General features: G+C 49.6%; 1 protein-coding gene across 1 annotated transcript; it reads left to right on the top strand.

Annotated features, from left to right (window-relative positions):
- The first annotated feature begins 4952 nt into the window (after positions 1-4952).
- On the top strand, positions 4953-12840 carry b4gat1 (beta-1,4-glucuronyltransferase 1). The gene is made up of 2 exons (XM_072245487.1): positions 4953-6175; positions 11599-12840. Exons 1-2 carry the CDS (start codon positions 5027-5029, stop codon positions 11788-11790), a joined length of 1341 nt encoding a protein of 446 aa, XP_072101588.1. The 5' UTR covers positions 4953-5026; the 3' UTR covers positions 11791-12840.
- Positions 12841-20721: the final 7881 nt, after the last annotated feature.

Here is a 20721-nt window from a genome sequence, read left to right as displayed (position 1 = left end):
AATTAATGTGTGCACAAAAGGTTAGTTACCTAAAATAATGTAGTAATTAATAATTATACTTATTGAAAATAATCTTTTAGGTAAATGTTTCTATTAACTAGTTAGTCGGTTTTTCAAATACCACAATGCACGTCACTAATTAGCAGGGGCTACTGAGGTGACTTTAAACTAGAATGGTTGTGGGGTGGGAATCAAATTAAAGAGGCTAGGCGTGAGGAGGTTAGTTCACGACAGGGGGATGGGAACCAGTGCAGAGAGACAGAGGGGTGTAAAGTGAGGGTAGAAGCAAAAAGTACTAAGGAGAAAAGTAAAAGTGGCAGGCCGGCAAATCCAGGGCAAGCATTAAAAAGGGCCACTTTTCAGCATAATTGTATAAGGGCTAAGAGAGTTGTAGAAGAGCGCCTGAAGGCTTTGTGTGTCAATGCAAGGAGCATTCGTAATAAGGTGGATGAATTGAAAGTGCAGATTGTTATTAATGATTATGATATAGTTGGGATCACAGAGACATGGCTCCAGGGTGACCAGGGATGGGAGCTCAACGTTCAGGGATATTCAATATTCAGGAGGGATAGACATGAAGGAAGGGGAGGTGGAGTGGCGTTGCTGGTTAAAGAAGAGATTAATACAATAAAAAGGAAGGACATAAGCCGGGAAGATGTGAAATCGATATGGGTAGAGCTGCGTAACACTAAGGGGCAGAAAACGCTGGTGGGAGTTGTGTACAGGCCACCTAACAGTAGTAGTGAGGTCGGAGATGGTATTAAACAGGAAATTAGAAATGTGTGCAATAAAGGAACAGCAGTTATAATGGGTGACTTCAATCTACATGTTGATTGGGTGAACCAAATTGGTAAAGGTGCTGAGGAAGAGGCTTTCTTGGAATGTATGCGGGATGGTTTTTTGAACCAACATGTCGAGGAACCGACTAGAGAGCAGGCTATTCTGGACTGGGTTTTGAGCAATGAGGAAGGGTTAATTAGCAATCTTGTCGTGAGAGGCCCCTTGGGTAAGAGTGACCATAATATGGTGGAATTCTTCATTAAGATGGAGAGTGACATAGTTAATTCAGAAACAAAGGTTCTGAACTTAAAGAGGGGTAACTTTGAAGGTATGAGACGTGAATTAGCTAAGATAGACTGGCAAATGACACTTAAAGGGTTGACGGTATATATGCAATGGCAAGCATTTAAAGGTTGCATGGATGAACTACAACAATTGTTCATCCCAGTTTGGCAAAAGAATAAATCAAGGAAGGTAGTGCACCCGTGGCTGACAAGAGAAATTATGGATAGTATCAATTCCAAAGAAGAAGCATATAAATTAGCCAGAGAAAGTGGCTCACCTGAGGACTGGGAGAAATTCAGAGTTCAGCAGAGGAGGACAAAGGGCTTAATTAGGAAGGGGAAAAAAGATTATGAGAGAAAACTGGCAGGCAACATAAAAACGGACTGTAAAAGCTTTTATAGATATGTAAAAAGGAAAAGACTGGTAAAGACAAATGTAGGTCCCCTGCAGGCAGAAACAGGGCCTGTACTCACTAGAATTCAGAAGAACGAGGGGTGACATTGAAATTTCTCGAATGGTGGAAGGCCTCGATATAGTGGATGTGGAGAGGATATTCTCTACGGTGGGAGAGTCTAAGACCAGAGGACACAGCCTGAGAATATATGGGATGCATCCCAGTGTGCTGAGGGAATTGGCAGAGGTTACAGTAGACGCATTGGTAATCATTTACCAAAATTCTCTAGACTCTGGGCAGGTCTCGGCGGACTGGAAGACAGCAAATGTCACGTCACTTTTTAAAAAAGGATGTAGGCAAAAGACGGGCATCTATCGGCCAGTTAGCTTAACATCTGTAGTCGGGAAAATGCTTGAAGCTGTCATTAAGGAAGAAATAGCGAAATATTTAGAAAGGAATGGTTCCATTAGACAGATGCAGCATGAATTCAGAAAGAGCAGGTCCTGTTTGACGAAGTTACTGGAGTTCTTTGAGGACATAATGAGTGCAGAGGATAGAGAGGAACAGGTGGATGTCGTATACTTGGATTTCCAGAAGGCGTTCGATAAGGTGCCGCACAAGAGACTTATAAATAAGATACGGATGCATGGAGTCAGAGGAAGTGTATTGGCATGGATAGTGGATTAGTTAACCAATAGAAGGCAGAGAGTTGGTATAAATGGGTGTTTCTCCGGTTGGAAGTCAGTGGTGAGTGGGGTGCCGCAGGGGTCGGTGCTGGACCCGCAGCTGTTTGCCATTTACACTGATGATTTGGAAGAGGGGGCTGAGTGTAGCGTAGCAAAATTTGCTGATGACACTAAACTAAGTGGAAAAGCAAATTGTACAGAGGATGTGGAGAGTCTGCAGAGGGGTATAGATAGGTTAAGTGAGTGGGCCAAGGTCTGGCAATAGAATACAATGTTGGTAAATGTGAGATCATCCACTTTGGAAGGAATAATAGAAGAGCAGATTATTATTTAAATGGTGAAAGATTGCAGCATGCTATCGTGCAGAGGGACTAGGGAGTGTTTGTTCATGAATTGCAAAAAGTTGGCTTGCAGGTACAACAGGTTATTAAGAAGACAATGAAGTTGGCCTTCATTGCTAGAAGGATTGAATGCAGAGCAGGAAAGTCACGCTGCAACTATACAGGGTACTGGTGAGGCCGCACCTGGAGTACTGTGTGCAGTTCTGGTCTCCGTACTTCAGGATGGGTATACTGGCTTTGGAGGCAGTGCAGAGGAGGTTCACCAGGCTGATTCAAGGGATGAAGGGGTTAACCTATGAGGAGAGATCGAGTCGCCTGGGACTGTACTCTCTGGAATTCAGAAGAATGAGAGGGGATCTTATAGAAATATACAAAATTTTGAAAGGGATAGATAAGATAGAAGTAGGAAAGTTGTTTCCATTGGTAGATGAGACTAGAACTAGGGGACACAGCCTCAAGATTCGGGGGAGAAGATTTAGGACGGAGATGAGGAGAAACCGTCTTTCCCAGAGAGTGGTGAATCTGTGGAATTCTCTGCCCAGGGAAGCAGTTGAGGCTTCCTCACTAAATATATTTAAGATACAGTTAGATGGGTTTTTACATAGTAAGGGAATTAAGGGTTATGGGGAAAAGGCAGGTAGATGGAGCTGAGTTTACGGACAGATCAGCCATGATCTTATTGAATGGCGGGGCAGGCTCGATGGGCTGGATGGCCGACTCCTGCTCCTATTTCTTATGTTCTTATAGGGATGTCCTTTTAGAACGGTGATGAAGGGTAATTTTCTTTAGCCAGAGGGTGGTGAATCTGTGGAACTTGTTGCCACAGGCGGCTGTGGAGGCCGAGTCAGTGGGTATATTTAAAGCGGAGGTTGATAGATTCTGGATCGGTCAGGGCAGAAAATGGACCAGCCATGGTGAAATGGCGGAGCAGACTCAATGGGCCAAATGGCCTAATTCTGCTCCTATTTCAAAGTCATCCCCTGCTCCCGTCGGGGAGGACGCCACGTGGCCTCCACACCAGGACCACCAGACACAAGGAGTTATTTTCCCCAAGCAGTGAGGCTGATCAACACCTGTACCCACTAACCACCGCACCACGCCCCCAGCCACCACTACCCTATCAATCCCTGACAGGGCCACCTTATGTACAGACACTCTATGGACAATCCGTGTACGTGAGCTACCTGAATCAGAATTAATATCACTGGCGTACGTTGTGAAATGGGCTCTCTTTATGACAGCAGCACAATGCAATACATCGTAATGCAGGTGAAACTTTGAATAAGTACTTAAATAGGTAGCGCAAAAAAATAGACAAAAAAAGTAGTGAGGCAGTGTCCATTCAGAAATCGGATGACAGAGGGGAAGAAACTGTTCCTGAATCGCTGAGTGTGTGCCTTCAGGCTCCTGTACCTGATGTTCGCAATGAGAAGAGGGCATGTCCTGGGTGAGCCTTTCTTTTTTAAAAAGAAATACTTTATTTTCAAAATAAAACAATGAGATCAACAAAGACATACCAGCTTAAGATATGTATAAAAAAGAAATAAGCAAATGAAAAAAGACATAACATTAGAGGGATGCCTACTGTACAAAGTGCTCAAAAATACTAGACATTGAAACTCAAATGAGGGCTGTGAGAAATCAGCTGGGGGGGAAGTTGCTCATCCGCCCCCGGCCTCGTCCAGTTAGGCGAGAAAAGGATCCCAGATAGCCAAGTCCTGGGTGATCCTTAACCTGCGTTCATTTCAAGAGGACTAGAATTATAACAGCAAGGCCAGTGATGTTGTGGGGATGGAACTGGTGGTGTCTGAAAAGAGGGTGCTGTCCAAGTTGCATGCCATCTTGGACAATGTCTCCCATCCACTACATAATGTACTGGGTGGGCACAGGAGTACATTCAGCCACCGAGATGCAGCACTGAGCGTCATAGGAAGTCATTCCTGCCTGTGGCCATCAAACTTTACAACTCCTCCCTTGGAGGGTCAGACACCCTGAGCCAATAGGCTGGTCCTGGACTTACTTCCTGGCATAATTTAGATATTACTATTTAACTATTTATGGTTTTATTACTATTTATTATTTATGGTGCAACTGTAACGAAAACCAATTTCCCCCGGGATCAATAAAGTCTGACTATGACTATATACTCTAGTCTTATTGAAGACTGGGAGAGGACTCCTGAGACTTTACACGAAGCTGCGGTGGGGCTTTACTTTGGGAGTATTGCGAGCAGTTTTGGGGGATCCCTAATCTTTAGGAGGGTTTGGGGAAATGATTCCAGGATTGAAAGGCTTGGGTCAGATGAAGAGTGCTTGATCTTCCTTTGAAGATGCCCTGGATACCGGGAGCTGAGTAAGTTCACAACTCTTCGGCAGCTGACTTTGATCCTTTGGTATTTATATTTTTGACAGGATTATTGTCGTGTTGTTTGAGTTGGGTTTTGCTTTGTGCTGCATCGTGGCCGCAGCCGCTGACGGTGGAGCCCCGTCCCGGTCCCGTGAGCAGACGGAGCCTCGGTTGAAGGAGCCGGCGGGGGAGGGATGCGGCCCGCTCGCCCGCTGCGCTGCTCGCCGTTCCGGGCCGTGCTGGGCGGCCTGCTGCTGGTGGCCGGGCTGCAGCTGCTCTACCTGTCGCTGCTGCCGGGGCTGCAGGGCCGGGGCCGGGGCAGGCGGCGCGGCGGCGGCGGCGGCGGCGGCTCTCCCTCGCACGGCCTGCCCGACCCCGACCCCGACCCCGAGCCGGAGCGGCGGCGCCGGGAGCTGAGCCGGGCCCTGGAGGGCGGCGGCCAGCCCGACCAGTCGGGCCGCTACCGCCTGTACCCGGACGTGACCCGGGCGCCGGTGCTGAGCCGGCGGCCCAGGCCCGGCCACCTCCTCGGGCTCGCCACCCACTGCTCGGCCAACAACCTGCACCACCTGCCCGGCCTGGTGCGCCGTTGGCGGGCCCCGCTGTCGCTGGCCCTGTTCGCCACCGCCGCCGACCTGCCCGAGGCCCTGCGGGCCCTCTACCTCCTCGGCCTGCACTGCCCGGGGGTGCGGGAGCTGGTGGCCTTCACCCTGGTCACGCCAGCCCGGGTGCCGGCCGCCTTCCCCCCGGGGCTGGAGGAGGAGCAGGCCTCGGACCCCGACCTCGATTTGGACCTGGAGCCCGAGCTGCCGCCGCCGTGCCGGCGAGCCCTGCGCCCGGTGCTGCGGCTGCGGCACCGCTACGCCAACTACGGGCTGGCGAACGCCTCGTACCCGGGCAACCTGCTGCGCAACGCCGCCCGCCGGGCCCTGCCCTCCCGCTACGTGGCCGTGATCGACGTCGACATGCTGCCGAGCGGCGGCCTCCACCGCCGGCTGCTGGAGCTGCTGTCGGCCCCAGGCCCCGGCCCGCAGCCCGGGCCCGCCGTCTACGTGCTGCCCGCCCTGGAGATGCGCCGCAGCCGCCGGGTCCCGGCCGACAAGGCCGAGCTGCAGCGCCTGTACCAGGTGGGCGAGGTGCGGCCCTTCTACGGCGAGCTCTGCCCCCGCTGCCACGCCCCGACCAACTACAGCCGCTGGATCAACCTGGCGGCCGGGCCCGGCCTCGGCGTCGCCTACACGCTGGCCTGGAGCGACCCGTGGGAGCCCTTCTACGTGGGGCCGCGCTCGGTGCCGCCCTACGACGAGCGGTTCGAGCAGTACGGCTTCAACCGCATCAGCCAGGTGAGGGAGGGAGCCTGGCCCGGAGGAGAGGGTGGCCCTGAGGGAGGAGGGAAGGAGGTGAGGGTGCCCCGGAGGAGGGGGGGGAGGAGGTGAGGGTGCTCCTGAGGGAGGGAGGGAAGGAGGTGAGGGTGCCCCTGTGGGAGGGAGGGAAGGAGGTGAGGGTGCCCCTGAGGGAGGGAGGGAAGGAGGAGAGAGTGCCCCCGTGGTAAGGAGGTGAGGGTGCCCCTGAGGGAGGGAGGGAAGGAGGAGAGGGTGCCCCTGAGGGAGGGAGGTAAGGAGGTGAGGGTGCCCCTGAGGGAGGGAGGGAAGGAGGAGAGGGTGCCCCTGAGGGAGGGAGGGAAGGAGGTGAGGGTGCCCCTGAGGGAGGGGGGAGGGAGGTGAGGGTGCCCCCGTGGTCAGGAGGAGAGGGTGGCCCTGAGGGAGGGAGGGAAGGAGGTGAGGGTGCCCCGGAGGGAGGGAGGGAAGGAGGTGAGGGTGCCTCTGTGGGAGGGAGGGAAGGAGGAGAGGGTGCCCCGGAGGGGGGGGGGAGGAGGTGAGGGTGCCCCTGAGGGAGGGAGGGAAGGAAGGAGGTGAGGGTGCCCCTGTGGGAGGGAGAGAAGGAGGTGAGGGTGCCCCTGAGGGAGGGAGGGAAGGAGGAGAGGTTGCCCCCATGGTAAGGAGGTGAGGGTGCCCCTGAGGGAGGGAGGGAAGGAGGAGAGGGTGCCCCTGAGGGAGGGAGGTAAGGAGGTGAGGGTGCCCCTGAGGGAGGGAGGGAAGGAGGAGAGGGTGCCCCTGAGGGAGGGAGGGAAGGAGGAGAGGGTGCCCCCATGGTAAGGAGGTGAGGGTGCCCCTGAGGGAGGGAGGGAAGGAGGAGAGGGTGCTCCTGAGGGAGGGAGGGAAGGAGGAGAGGTTGCCCCCATGGTAAGGAGGTGAGGGTGCCCCTGAGGGAAGGGGGAGGGAGGTGAGGGTGCCCCCGTGGTCAGGAGGAGAGGGTGCCCCTGTGGGAGGGAGGGAAGGAGGAGAGGGTGCTCCTGAGGGAGGGAGGGAAGGAGGAGAGGTTGCCTCTGTGGGAGGGAGGGAAGGAGGAGAGGTTGCCTCTGTGGGAGGGAGGGAAGGAGGAGAGGGTGCTCCTGAGGGAAGGAAGGAAGGAGGAGAGGGTGCGCCTGTGGGAGGGAGGAGGGAGGTGAGGGTACCCCCATGGTCAGGAGGTGAGGGTGCCCCTGAGGGTAGGAGGGTGTGAAGGAGGGAGAGCTGGAGGGGAGTTAGACGTGTGTGGGGGTGAGAAGGATTTGGGCTCTTGTCTGGGAGGAAGTGTGGGACGGTGATGTGTGTGAAGGAGATTGGGGTGGGGAGAGGGGTGTCTAGAGGTTGGGTCTGCGGGTGGGGTGGGTGAGGCGGATTGGGGAGGTGGGTGACAGCCCTGACTGTTGCGTGTGTTGGTGGCAGGCGCGGTGCGGGGACGGGATCGGACGTCAGTGTGGGAGAGGAATGGGGAGGGTCTCGTTGCGGGAGCGGGGAGTGTAAACGGATTGCGGAGTTGGGTGGGTGTAAGGGGAGGGAGTGCGCGGTACAGGGAAAGGGTCTGGGCCACGTTGGGGTGTGTGGACAGTGCCTGGAGGTTCTGGGTAAGCTGTAGGGCTGGCAGATGTAAACACTCCGGGCCCACGCTGGACCGATTACCTCTGCAGTCAACAAAAGAGTTTTAAAAGGGACCTGGGGTCAAATTCTTTGCCCTCAGGGTGGTCAGTATGAGATGAAACCTCAGGGAATGTAACTTCTTTAAAAAAAACACTTGGACTGTTACAAGGATGGGAAACATGTATCAAATAAGGGCAGGTGGGACTGGCTTGGATGACTGGCATTGCTGAGTTGGGCCGAAGGGCCTTTTTCTGTTCTGTGTGACCCTGACTATTTCCACTGGGGCATGGGTGACAATTCTACGTGGTCACCTTATAGAATTGGGTTTTGAAGATGATGCATGGTGTGTTGGCCTTTGTCAGTCGGGGGATTGAGTCCAAGAGCTCTGATGACCCTGGTTAAACTGGTCTTGGAGTACGTTATACATTTAGAGGTACAACACGCCTTGCACAGCCTCCAACCCTGACCTAATCACAGGACAATTCACAACGACCAGTTAACCTGCTGACCGTGGGAGGGAGCCAGGACACCCAGAGGAATCCCAAGCTCGCATGTGGGAAGGAGCATACAAACCTGTTTTCTGGACACTGGAATTGAACTCTGAACCCTGAACTTCAACGCCCCAAGGTTACAGGGGTGGGGGGGGGGTGGCAGGAGACTGGGACTGAGAGGGAAAAGGATCAGCTATGAGTTAAATGTTGCAGCAGACTCGATGGGCCAAACGGCCCAATTCTGCTCTTATATCTTATGGGGTGTTTGCCTTAATTAATCTAGCGCGTAGAGCACAAGAACAGGGAGATGGGAGCCACTGGGGTAGATAACTGGTGGGCCAGGTCACATCTATGGAAATTTGGAGACCACACCTGGAGTATTGGCCTCCAAATTTGGGGAAGGACATTCTTGCTATTGAGGGAGTGCAGCGTAGGTTCACGAGGTTAATTCCCGGGATGGCGGGACTGTCATATGTCGAAAGATTGGAGCGACTGGGCTTGTATACTCTGGAAGAATGAGAGTGGATCTGATTGAAACATATAAGATTATTAAGGGATTGGACACACTGGAGGCAGGAAGCATGTTCCCGCTGATGGGTGAGTCCAGAACCAGAGGCCACAGTTTAAGAATAAGGGGTAGGCCATTTAGAACGGAGTTGAAGAAAAACTTTTTCACCCAGAGAGTGGTGGATATATGGAATGCTCTGCCCCAGAAGCCTGTGGAGGCCAAGTCTCTGGATGCTTTCAAGAAAGAGATGGATAGAGCTCTTAAAGATAGCGGAATCAAAGGTTATGGGGATGAGGCAGGAACTGGATACTGATAGTGGATGATCAGCCAGGATCACAGTGAAGGGCCGAATGGCCTACTCCTGCACCTATTGTCTATTGTCTATTCTGGACCCCTTGTGGCTCCATAGCTCAAGTAGGCAACCTGGTCAGGATGGATGAACTGTGTCCCCTCGACAAGTGCAGGATGTTGGAAACACTCAAAAATCTCGGGGTGGGGTGGGGGGAAGAGTCGGTCAACGGTTCAGGCCCAGAGGGTTTATGTCACTGACTTGAATTTGTTGTTCTGTGGCACCAGTACAATGCCAAGATATGAAAAAAGAATTACCATCAATTTAAAAGTAGATGAATTGTGCCACAAAGAAACCGCGGGGGTAGTTGTTCATGGGTTCATTGAGGGGGGAGTGTGTTGGAGGGAAGAAACAGTTCCTCAAACATCGAGTGTGTGTCTTCAGGCTCTTCTGCAGGGACTTGGTAAACTCTAGAGGATCTCAGGGTTTAGGAATACCTTGTATTCCGTCTGGGTAGCCTCCAACCTGATGGCATGAACATCAATTTCTCCTTCTGGTTAGAAAAAAAATCCCCTCCCTCCCGCTCTCGTCTTCTATTCCCCACTCCGCCCTCTTGCCTCTTCTCACCTCCCCCTGGGTCCCCTCCTCCCCTTTCTCCTATGGTCCACTCTCCTCTCCTATCAGGTTCCTTCTTCTCCAGCCCTTGACCTTTCCCACCCACCTGGCTTTATTCATTTCCATAGATGCTGCCTAACCTGCCGAGATCCTCCAGCATTTTGTTGGTGTGTGTGTAACACTCTGGAGACTTGTGTGTGAAAATCCCAGGAGATCGGAAGTTTCTCTGATAAACCACCCCATCTAACACCAGCAATCATTCCATGGTCAAAGTCACTTAGACCTAAACCATAAGATATAGGAGCAGAATTAGACCCATCAAGTCTACTCCATTGCTGATCTATTTTTCCATCCTGCCTCCATCTCCCGCCTTCTCCCCCTATCCCTTCATGCCCTGACTAATCAAGAATCTTATCATCCTCTGACTTGGGAGTCCTTGTGCAGAACGTCCTGAAGGTTAACTTGCAGGAAGAGTCGGTGGTGAGGAGGCTAATACAACAAGAGCAGGGATGTGATGCTGAGGTTTTACAAGGCACCGGTGGAGACTCACCTTGATTATTATGAACAGTTTTGGGCTCCTTATCGTAGAGAAGATGCACTGGCATTGGAGATGGTTCAGAGGAGATTCACAAGGATGATTCTGGGAATGAAAAGGTTATCATATGAGGAACGTTTGATGACTCTGGGTCTGTACTTGCTGGAATTTAGAAGGATGAAGGGGGATCTCATTGAAATCTTTCAAATGTTGAAAGGCCTAGATGGAGTAGATGTGGAAAGGATGTTTCCCATGGTGGGGGAGTCTAGGACAAGAGGGCACAGCCTCAGGTTAGAGAGGCGTTCATTTAAAAGAAAGATGCAGAGACATTTCTTCAGCCAGAGGGTGGTGAATTTGAGGGATTTGTTACTACAGGCAGCTGTGGAGGCCAGGTCGTTGGGTGTATTTAAGGCAGAGATTGATAGGTTCTTGATTGACACGGCATCAAAGGTTACGGGGAGAAGGCCGGGAGGTGGGGCTGAGGAGGGGAAAAAAGCTCAGTCATGATTGAATGGTATAGCAGACTTGATGGGCCAAATGGCCTAATTCTGCTCCTATGTTTTATGGTCAAAATATTCATAAAGACTTGACCTCCACAGCTGCCTGTGGCAACGAGTTCCTTCTCAGCTCCGTCCTAAATGGACATCCTTCTATTCTGAGGCTGTGTCCTCTGGTCCTAGACTCCCCCACTGTAGGAAACATCCTCTCCACATCCACTCTATCTGTGTTCTCTGGTCCTAGACTCCCCCCACTATAGGAAACATCCTCTCCACATCCACTCTACCTGTGTCCTCTGGTCCTAGACTCCCCCCACTATAGGAAACATCCTCTCCACATCCACTCTATCTGTGTCCTCTGGTCCTAGACTCCCCCACTATAGGAAATATCCTCTCCACATCCACTCTATCTGTGTCCTCTGGTCCTAGACTCCCCCACTACAGGAAACATCCTCTCCACATCCAGTCTATCTGTGTCCTCTGGTCCTAGACTCCCCCACTATAGGAAACATCCTCTCCACATCCAGTCTATCTGTGTCCTCTGGTCCTAGACTCCCCCACTACAGGAAACATCCTCTCCACATCCACTCTATCGAGGCCTTTCACCATTCAATAGGTTTCAGTTAGATCATCCTTTCATTCTTCCAAATTGGAGTCACTTAGAATGAATTTCTTCCCCATTCCGATGTCTGATTTGAACAACACCTGAGCCTCTTGGCCATGTCGGCATGCTTTTATGCATTGAGTTGCTGATTGGATATTTGCCTTAACAAGCAGGTGTACCTAATAAAGTGGCCACCAAGTGTACGTGTACATTGATAATGTACTTTTGAGTTTTTTAACATTTCTGAACCTTTGTTCTCCTGCGCAGGCCTGTGAGCTGCACGTGGCCGGTTATTCCTTCGCCGTCCTCGACAACGCCTTCCTCATCCACAAAGGCTTCAAGGTGACCGGCGAGTTCCACCCTCAGAAGGACAACGAGAATCGCCACAACCGCATCCTCTTCCGCCAGTTCAAGCAGGAGCTGAGGCAGAAGTACCCCGAGTCGCCACGCCGGTGCTGATCCGGCGCAGCGCCGACCCACGCCCACCGCGCAGTCCCCCGGCGGCTCACTCCCGAGGCTCGGGGCGCAGGACGGGTATCGACCGGCGCAGTTGAGAGTGGGCCGTAGGGGAAAGAGACCTTGAGGCTTTGTGGGGGCGTACAACTTGTATCAGCAGGGCACCGAGCTTCCTGTCCCAGGGAACTTGTGTCCATAGGATATGGTACCGGTGGGGACGGGTCTGTCACTGTGTAACACCGGGGTACGGTACCAGTGGGGACGGGTCTGTCACTGTGTAACACTGGGATATGGTACCAGTGGGGACGGGTCTGTCACTGTGTAACACTGGGATATGGTACTGGTGGGGACGGGTCTGTCACTGTGTAACACTGGGATATGGTACCGGAGGGGACGGGTCCGTCGCTGTGTCACACTGGGGTACGGTACCGGTGGAGACGGGTCCGTCGCTGTGTCACACTGGGGTACGGTACCGGTGGAGATGGGTCTGTCGCTGTGTCACACCGGGGTACGGTACCGGTGGGGACGGGTCCGTCGCTGTGTCACACTGGGGTACGGTACCGGTGGGGATGGGTCCGTCACTGTGTAACACCGGGGTGCGGTACCGGTGGGGACAGGTCCATCACTGTGTAACACCGGGATATGGGTCCGTCACTGTAAATCTGGGGACTGGTCTGCATTTCCATTGAGAACTAACTTGCTGTGGGACAAGTCAAAGTGAGCACAGTGCTCCTGGTTTAAACATCACGCTGCCTAACACTACACCAAACTTGCAAACTGCTGCCAAGGGGAAAATCCAGATTCTATCCGTCTCAACATGTGATTCTAGCTCTCTGAATTTCAAGCTGTCAGTGTTTGTTCTGTAGAAATTCTCTCTGGCTTGTCAGTACTGTTTTGGTTACGAACCCTGTGGAACACTGGAATTACGAAATTGGGCAAACACATTTCGTTGACACTAATCCTGTTGTTGAACGGGAATTCATCTGTATTATGTATCTGATCTTATTTTGTAGTGTGTCAGACTTTGATGCAATAAATTAATTTATGGATTAACCTGGGGTCAAGGCTTGTTTACAAGTAAATTTGAGCTCTCTTCCAAGTACACTGTGGTCTTTTGCTGTGCGCTGGCTGATATATTGTCCCAGGTGATCAAAATCCAAAGTAAATTTTATTTTCAGAGAGGTCATAACTGTTCCTGAACCTGGTGGTGCGAGTCCTGAGGCTCTTGTACCTTCTACCTGACAGCAGCAGTGAGAAGAGAGCACGGCCTGGGTGGTGTGGGTCCTAAACGATGGATGCTGCTTTCCCGCGACAGTGTTTCATGTAGATGTGCTCCATGTTTGGGAGGGCTTTACCCGTGATGTACTGGGCCAAATCCACCACCTTGTGTAGGATTTTCCGTTCAAAGCCATTGGTGTTGCCATACCAGGCCATGATGCAGCCAGTGAATACACTCTCCATTACCCACCTGTAGGGGTTTGTCAAAGTGTTTGATGTCATGCCAAATCTCCACAAACTCCTAAGGAAGTAGAGGTGCTGCTGGGTCCACCACAGGTCCTCTGAGCTAGTGACACCCAGGAATTTGAAGTTACTGACCCTCTCTGCCTCCGATCCTCCTATGATTACTGACTCATGGACCTCTGGTTTTCCTCTCCTAAAGTCTAAAGCCAGATCCTTGGTCTTGCTGACGTCGAGTGAGGGGTGGTTGTTACGACACTGCTCAGCCAGATTTTCAATCTCCCTCCTGTTTGCTGACTTATCACCCCCGTTGATTCGGCGAACTTGTATCTGGTGAGTTTGTGACTATCTTAGAGGAGACGTGAGATGGTGTCTGGGCTCAAACAACTGGTCGCAAGTAACGTGCAATGTGTTGATTGCATCTACGACCAACACGATCTGAGGAAACCAGAGCACCCGGAGGAAACCCCCTGCGGTCACGGGAAGAGCATACAAACTCCTTCCAGGCAGCGGCAGGAATTGAACCCGGGTTGCTGGTACTGTAAATCGTTACGCTAACTGCGCCAACGCTGAATTCATCCTCAATTACGGGATCAGCCGTGTAATTAAGATGGGATGGAAACGAACTGCGGATGTCGGAAGTCCAAGTTCCAATATCTCAGGTTGAGTAGCAACCGTACAGAAATGCTAACATGGACCATTCATCAGAACTAGCACGTGACGCAGGTTGGATTCTGATGTTTTTAATTCCAGATTGTTTCGGAAGTCAAGAAACATAAAGCTTGTGTTAGGACTATTTTTATTAAGTACTAATAGAACAAAGAGAATTGGAAACGGGGAGAAGCGGAGGACTAGTAGGGAAAGAAGCAACTAAAGATGGCAGACCAATTTACATAGAAACATAGAAAATAGGTGCAGGAGTAGGCCATTCGGCCTTTCGAGCCTGCACCGCCATTTATTATGATCATGGCTGATCATCCAACTCAGAACCCTGCCCCAGCCTTCCCTCCATACCCCCTGATCCCCATAGCCACAAGGGCCATATCTAACTCCCTCTTAAATATAGCCAATGAACTGGCCTCAACTGTTTCCTGTGGCAGAGAATTCCACAGATTCACCACTCTCTGTGTGAAGAAGTTTTTCCTCATCTCGGTCCTAAAAGGCTTCCCCTTTATCCTCAAACTGTGACCCCTCGTTCTGGACTTCCCCAACATCGGAAACAATCTTCCTGCATCTAGCCTGTCCAATCCCTTTAGGATTTTATATGTTTCAATCAGATCCCCCCTCAATCTTCTAAATTCCAACCAGTACAAGCCCAGTTCATCCAGTCTTTCTACATATGAAAGTCCTGCCATCCCAGGAATCAGTCTGGTGAACCTCCTTTGTACTCCCTCTATGGCAAGGATGTCTTTCCTCAGATTAGGGGACCAAAACTGCACACAATACTCCAGGTGTGGTCTCACCAAGGCCTCGTACAACTGCAGTAGTACCTCCCTGCTCCTGTACTCGAATCCTCTTGCTATAAATGCCAGCATACCATTCGCCTTCTTCACCGCCTGCTGTACCTGCATGCCCACTTTCAATGACTGGTGTATAATGACAGCCAGGTCTCGTTGCACCTCCCTTTTTCCTAATCGGCCACCATTCAGATAATAACCTGTTTTCCTATTTTTGCCACCAAAGTGGATAACTTCACATTTATCCACATTAAATTGCATCTTCCATGAATTTGCCCACTCATCCAACCTATCCAAGTCACTCTGCATCCTCTTAGCATCCTCCTCACAGCTAACACTGCCACCCAGCTTCGTGTCATCCGCAAACTTGGAGATGCTGCATTTAATTCCCTCATCCAAGTCATTAATATATATTGTAAACAAATGGGGTCCCAGCACCGAGCCTTGCTGTACCCCACTAGTCACTGCCTGCCATTCTGAAAAGGTCCCGTTTATTCTCACTCTTTGCTTCCTGTCTGCTAACCAATTCTCCATCCACATCAATACCTTACCCCCAATACCGTGTGCTTTAAGTTTGCACACTAATCTCCTGTGTGGGACCTTGTCAAAAGCCTTCTGAAAATCCAAATATACCATATCCACCGGTTCTCCCCTATCCACTCTAATAGTTACATCCTCAAAAAATTCTATGAGATTCGTCACAATTTTACTTTCACAAATCCATGCTTTGTCCGATGATTTCACCGCTTTCCAAATGTGCTGTTATCACATCTTTGATAACTGACTCCAGCAGTTTCCCCACCACCGACGTTAGGCTAACCGGTCTATAATTCCCCGGTTTCTCTCTCCCTCCTTTTTTAAAAAGTGAGGTTACATTAGCCACCCTCCAATCCTCAGGAACTAGTCCAGGATCTAACGAGTTTTGAAAAATTATCACTAATGCATCCACTATTTCTTGGGCTACTTCCTTAAGCACTCTAGGATGCAGACCATCTGGCCCTGGGGATTTATCTGCCTTCAATTTACCTAACACCACTTCCCTACTAATATGTATTTCGCTCAGTTCCTCCATCTCACTGGACCCTCTGTCCCCTACTATTTCTGGAAGATTATTTATGTCCTCCTTAGTGAAGACAGAACCAAAGTAATTATTCAATTGGTCTGCCATGTCCTTGCTTCCCATAATCAATTCACCTGTTTCTGTCTGTAGGGGACCTACATTTGTCTTTACCAGTCTTTTCCTTTTTACATATCTATAAAAGCTTTTACAGTCAGTTTTTATGTTCCATGCCAGTTTTCTCTCATAATCTTTTTTCCCCTTCCTAATTAAGCCCTTTGTCCTCCTCTCCTGAACTCTGAATTTCTCCCAGTCCTCAGGTGAGCCACTTTCTCTGGCTAATTTGTATGCTTCTTCTTTGGAATTGATACTATCCCTAATTTCCCATCAGCCATGGGTGCACTACCTTCCTTGATTTATTCTTTTGCCAAACTGGGATGAACAATTGTTGTAGTTCATCCATGCAACCTTTAAATGCTTGCCATTGCATATCCACCATCAGTCCTTTAAGTGTCATTTGCCAGTCTATCTTAGCTAATTCACGTCTCATACCTTCAAAGTTACCCCTCTAAGTTCAGAACCTTTGTTTCTGAATTAACTATGTCACTCTCCACCTTAATGAAGAATTCCACCATATTATGGTCACTCTTACCCAAGGGGCCTCTCACGACAAGATTGCTAATTAACCCTTCCTCATTGCTCAAAACCCAGTCCAGAATAGCCTGCTCTCTAGTTGGTTCCTCGACATGTTGGTTCAAAAAACCATCCCGCATACATTCCAAGAAATCCTCTTCCTCAGCACCTTTACCAATTTGGTTCACCCAATCTACATGTAGATTGAAGTCACCCATTATAACTGCTGTTCCTTTATTGCACACATTTCTAATTTCCTGTTTAGTACCATCTCCGACCTCACTACTACAGCTAGGTGGCCTGCACACAACTCCCACCAGCATCTTCTGCCCCTTAGTGTTACGCAGCTCTACCCATATCGATTCCACATCTTCCCGGCTTATGTCCTTCCTTTCTGTTGCGTTAATCTTTTCTTTAACCAGCAATGCCACCCCACCTCCCCTTCCTTCATGTCTATCCCTCCTGAATATTGAATATCCCTGAATGTTGAGCTCCCATCCTTGGTCACCCTGGACCATGTCTCTGTGATCCCAACTATATCATAATCATTAATAACAATCTGCACTTTCAATTCATCCACCTTATTACGAATGCTCCTTGCATTGACACACAAAGCCTTCAGGCGCTCTTTTACAACTCTCTTAGCCCTTATACAATTATGTTGAAAAGTGGCCCTTTTTAATGCTTGCCCTGGATTTGTCGGCCTGCCACTTTTACTTTTCTCCTTACTACTTTTTGCTTCTACCCTCACTTTACACCCCTCTGTCTCTCTGCACTGGTTCCCATCCCCCTGTCGTGAACTAACCTCCTCTCGCCTAGCCTCTTTAATTTGTTCCCACCCCCCAACCATTCTAGTTTAAAGTCACCTCAGTAGCCCTCGCTAATCTCCCTGCCAGGATGTTGGTCCCCCCTAGGATTCAAGTGTAACCCGTCCTTTTTTGTACAGGTCACGCCCGCGCCAAAAGAGGTCCCAATGATCCAAAAACTTGAATCCCTGCCCCCTGCTCCAATCCCTCAGCCACGCATTTATCCTCCACCTCATCGCATTCCTACTCTCACTGTCGCGTGGACAAGAGTCAACCAATCGGATCGCCAGTATTCAAATAACGCTAGAAACATGCTAAACAGTTCTGTGTATACATATAAAAAGTACTCATCCCTCTTGAAAGTTTTCATATTTTATTGTCTTACAATGTTGAATCACAGTGGATTTAATTTTTCTTGGCAGTGATCAACAGAAATTACTCTTTAGTGTCAAAGTGAAAGCAGATCTCTACAAAGTGATCTAAATTAACTTCAAATATAAAACACAAAATAATTGATTGCATAAGTATTCACCCCCCGCCCCCCGAATATGACACACCAAATCATCACTGGTGTAACCAAGTGATTTTAGAGTCACATAATCAGTTAAATGGAGATCTGTTTTGGGGGACCTGTGTGCAGTCAAGGTGTTTCAATTGATTGTAGTAAAAATACACCTGTATCTGGAAGGTCCAACTGCTGGTGAGTCAGTATCCTGGCAAAAACTACACCATGAAGAGAAAATAACGCTCCAAGCAACTCCACAAAAAGCTTATTGAAAAGCACAAGTCGGGAGATGGATACAAGAAAATTTCCACATCACTGAATATCCCTTGGAGTACAGTTAAGTCAATCATCAAGAAATGGAAAGAATATGGCTCAGCTGTAAATCTGCCTGGTGCAGGCCGTCCTCAAAAACTGAGTGATCAAGGGGTCTAGTGAGGGAGGCCACCAAGAGACCTGTGACAACTCTGGAGGAGTTACAAGTTTCAGTAACTGAGATGGGAGAGACTGTGCATACAACAACCGTTGCCCGGGTGCTTCACCAGACGCAGCTTTATGGGAGAGTGGCAAAGAGAAAGCCACTGTTGAAAAAAAATCTCACATGAAATCTTAGCTAGAGTTTGCCAGAACGCATGTGGGAGACTAAAAGGTTCTATGGTCTGAAGAAACTATAATTGAGCTTTTTGGCCATCAGACTAAACACTTTGCCGTAAACCGAACTCCACACATCATCAAAAACACACCATCCCTACCGTGAAGCATGGCGGTGGCTGCATCATGCTGTGGGGATGCTTCACTGCAGCAGGCCCTGGAAGGCTTGTGAAGGTAGAGGGTAAAATTAATGCAACAAAATACAGGGAAATCCTGGAGGAAAACCTGATGCACTCTGCAAGAGAACTGCGACTTGGGAGAAGATTAGTTTTCCAGCAACACAATGACCCGAAGCATAAAGCCAAAGCTACACAGGAATGGCTGAAAAACAATAAAGTCAATCTCCCGGAATGACCAAGTCAAAGTCCAGACCTCAATCCAATTGAGAATTTGTGGCCGGAGCTGTCACTCAATCCCCATGCAATCTGACAGAGCTTGAGCAGTTTTGTAAAGAAGAATGGGGGAAAAATTACAGTGTCCAGATGTGCAAAGCTGATGGAGACCTATCCACAGAGACTCAAAGCTGTAATTGCTGCTAAAGGTGCATATAGAAAGGGGCGAATACTTATGCAATCAATTATTTTGTGTTTTATATTTGTAATTAATTCAAATCACTTTGTGGAGGCCTGTTTTCACTTTGGCATGAAAGAGACTTTTCTGTTGGGCAATGTAGATCTCCTCCACCCAGTCTGCCAGAGCTGACCCCCCCCCCCATGCTAGGGCACAATGATCCCTCTAATTTTTAGTAGTCAGTTGTGCGCAAAAATCTTATATTGTGCAATTATTTTCCTATGACAAAAGTTTGTGCGCACTGAATGCACGTGGCACAGTTTATGTAGGTTTACAAAATATTTGACATAAAACTGCACAGAATAACAAAATAACATACATATTTAAGCCACTCAGTTATTTTTTTTTCTCTGTCCTGTCTTTGCCATTTACCCATTCTTTGTAAACTCTATCGAGACTAATGGAATTTCCATCCAATTGATAGCTTTTGATTCTCATTAACATATCCAAATGACTTTAGCAACTTCTACTATTTTGTTAAGCCCTTCAACTTTAAACAAATTTGCAGTTCTTTTGCATTTCACACCTTTCACTTCTGTTGAATTCGACATAGTGAATCAATATTTTTTTCAATAAAAACTTAGTAAGCTATCGACAGGATTTGAAACAGATCTCTGTAAAGGGCAGGGCGGAAAGAGAAATCAGTGTTCATTCCATCAGATGGAGTATGAAGCGTTAACCTTGTGGTCGCAGAGCAGGCCATGGTGCAAAGTGTAGGATTGGGATGTGAAGATCCTGCTGGTTTTGGCCTGTGGTGCAGGTTACAGTATTTGCAGAATCTCTTGTGCTTCTGATAAGCTGCTGCCTGACTGGGCAGCTCTCGGGAACCGGGCCCATGGGGTCAGAGCCTGACATTTGTTTGTTTGGAGATGGAGGGCAGAACAGGTTCTTTCTAACCCAAAGGGCCACACTGCCCAGCACTAGCCTACTCACAGGACAATTCACGACCAATTAACCTCCTAACCGGTGTGGCTTTGGCCCGCGGGAGGAAACCGTTTGAGGGAACTGCTGGATTCTTCACGGCCCATCACAGGTAAAGCTCTCCACTGCCACTGAGCACATCGACACCAGGGTGCTGTGGCAGGAAGGTAGTATCCATCATCAGGGACGCCCACCACCCAGGCAGAAAGTGCGGGAGCCTCAGGATTCACACCACCAGGGGACAGTTACTACCCCTCAACCGTCAGGCTCCTGAACCAAAGGGGATAACTTCACTCAACCGTTCCCACAACCTATAGACTCACTTTCAAGTACTCTTCATCTCATGTTCTTGATATTTATTGGTTATTTATTATTATTATTTCTTGTATTTGTACATTGGCCTCAATTTCCACAGTCATGGAATCACACAGCAGGGAAATCGGCCTTTAGGCCCATCTGGGCCAAGATGACTATCTATTTGCCCTGTAAACCAGGGGTCCCAAATCTTTTTAATGCCACAGACCGGTGCCATGGACCCCAGGTCAGGAACCCCTTTTCCAAACTATTTCTGTCTGTGTGCCGGACAGACATCCTCGCCCAGGCAACCCAGCCAGGGTCGATCAGACCTGGCTTGTGTTTCTCCCCGTGGACCAAGATAATGGCAGGCTTGTCACTTCAGGGTTTAGGGTATTTTAAACCTTGTTATTTCCTTGTGCAAAAATGGCTGTTGTGACATGTCTAGTGTGGTCGTGTAGTGGGTCGTGCTTGTCGCTCTCGCCTTCCGCTCCCACTGCTGGCTAGCAGTCTTGCGAGAAGGAGGGCTGAATGTGTCAGACCCTCCCTGCCAGTAGTAACAGCAAGCCTCGTGTCATGCCTCCT

Source organism: Mobula birostris, chromosome 28, assembly GCF_030028105.1.
Source record: "Mobula birostris isolate sMobBir1 chromosome 28, sMobBir1.hap1, whole genome shotgun sequence".
Classification (NCBI taxonomy): Eukaryota; Metazoa; Chordata; class Chondrichthyes; order Myliobatiformes; family Myliobatidae; genus Mobula; species Mobula birostris.
This window is presented reverse-complemented; position numbering and strand designations above follow the sequence as displayed.

Coding starts and splice junctions, on each gene's coding strand:
- b4gat1 (XM_072245487.1), top strand. CDS start 5,027: ATGCGGCCCGCTCGCCCGCTGCGCTGCTCGCCGTTCCGGGCCGTGCTG. Junction 6,176..11,598: donor GCTTCAACCGCATCAGCCAG/GTGAGGGAGGGA, acceptor TCTCCTGCGCAG/GCCTGTGAGCTGCACGTGGC.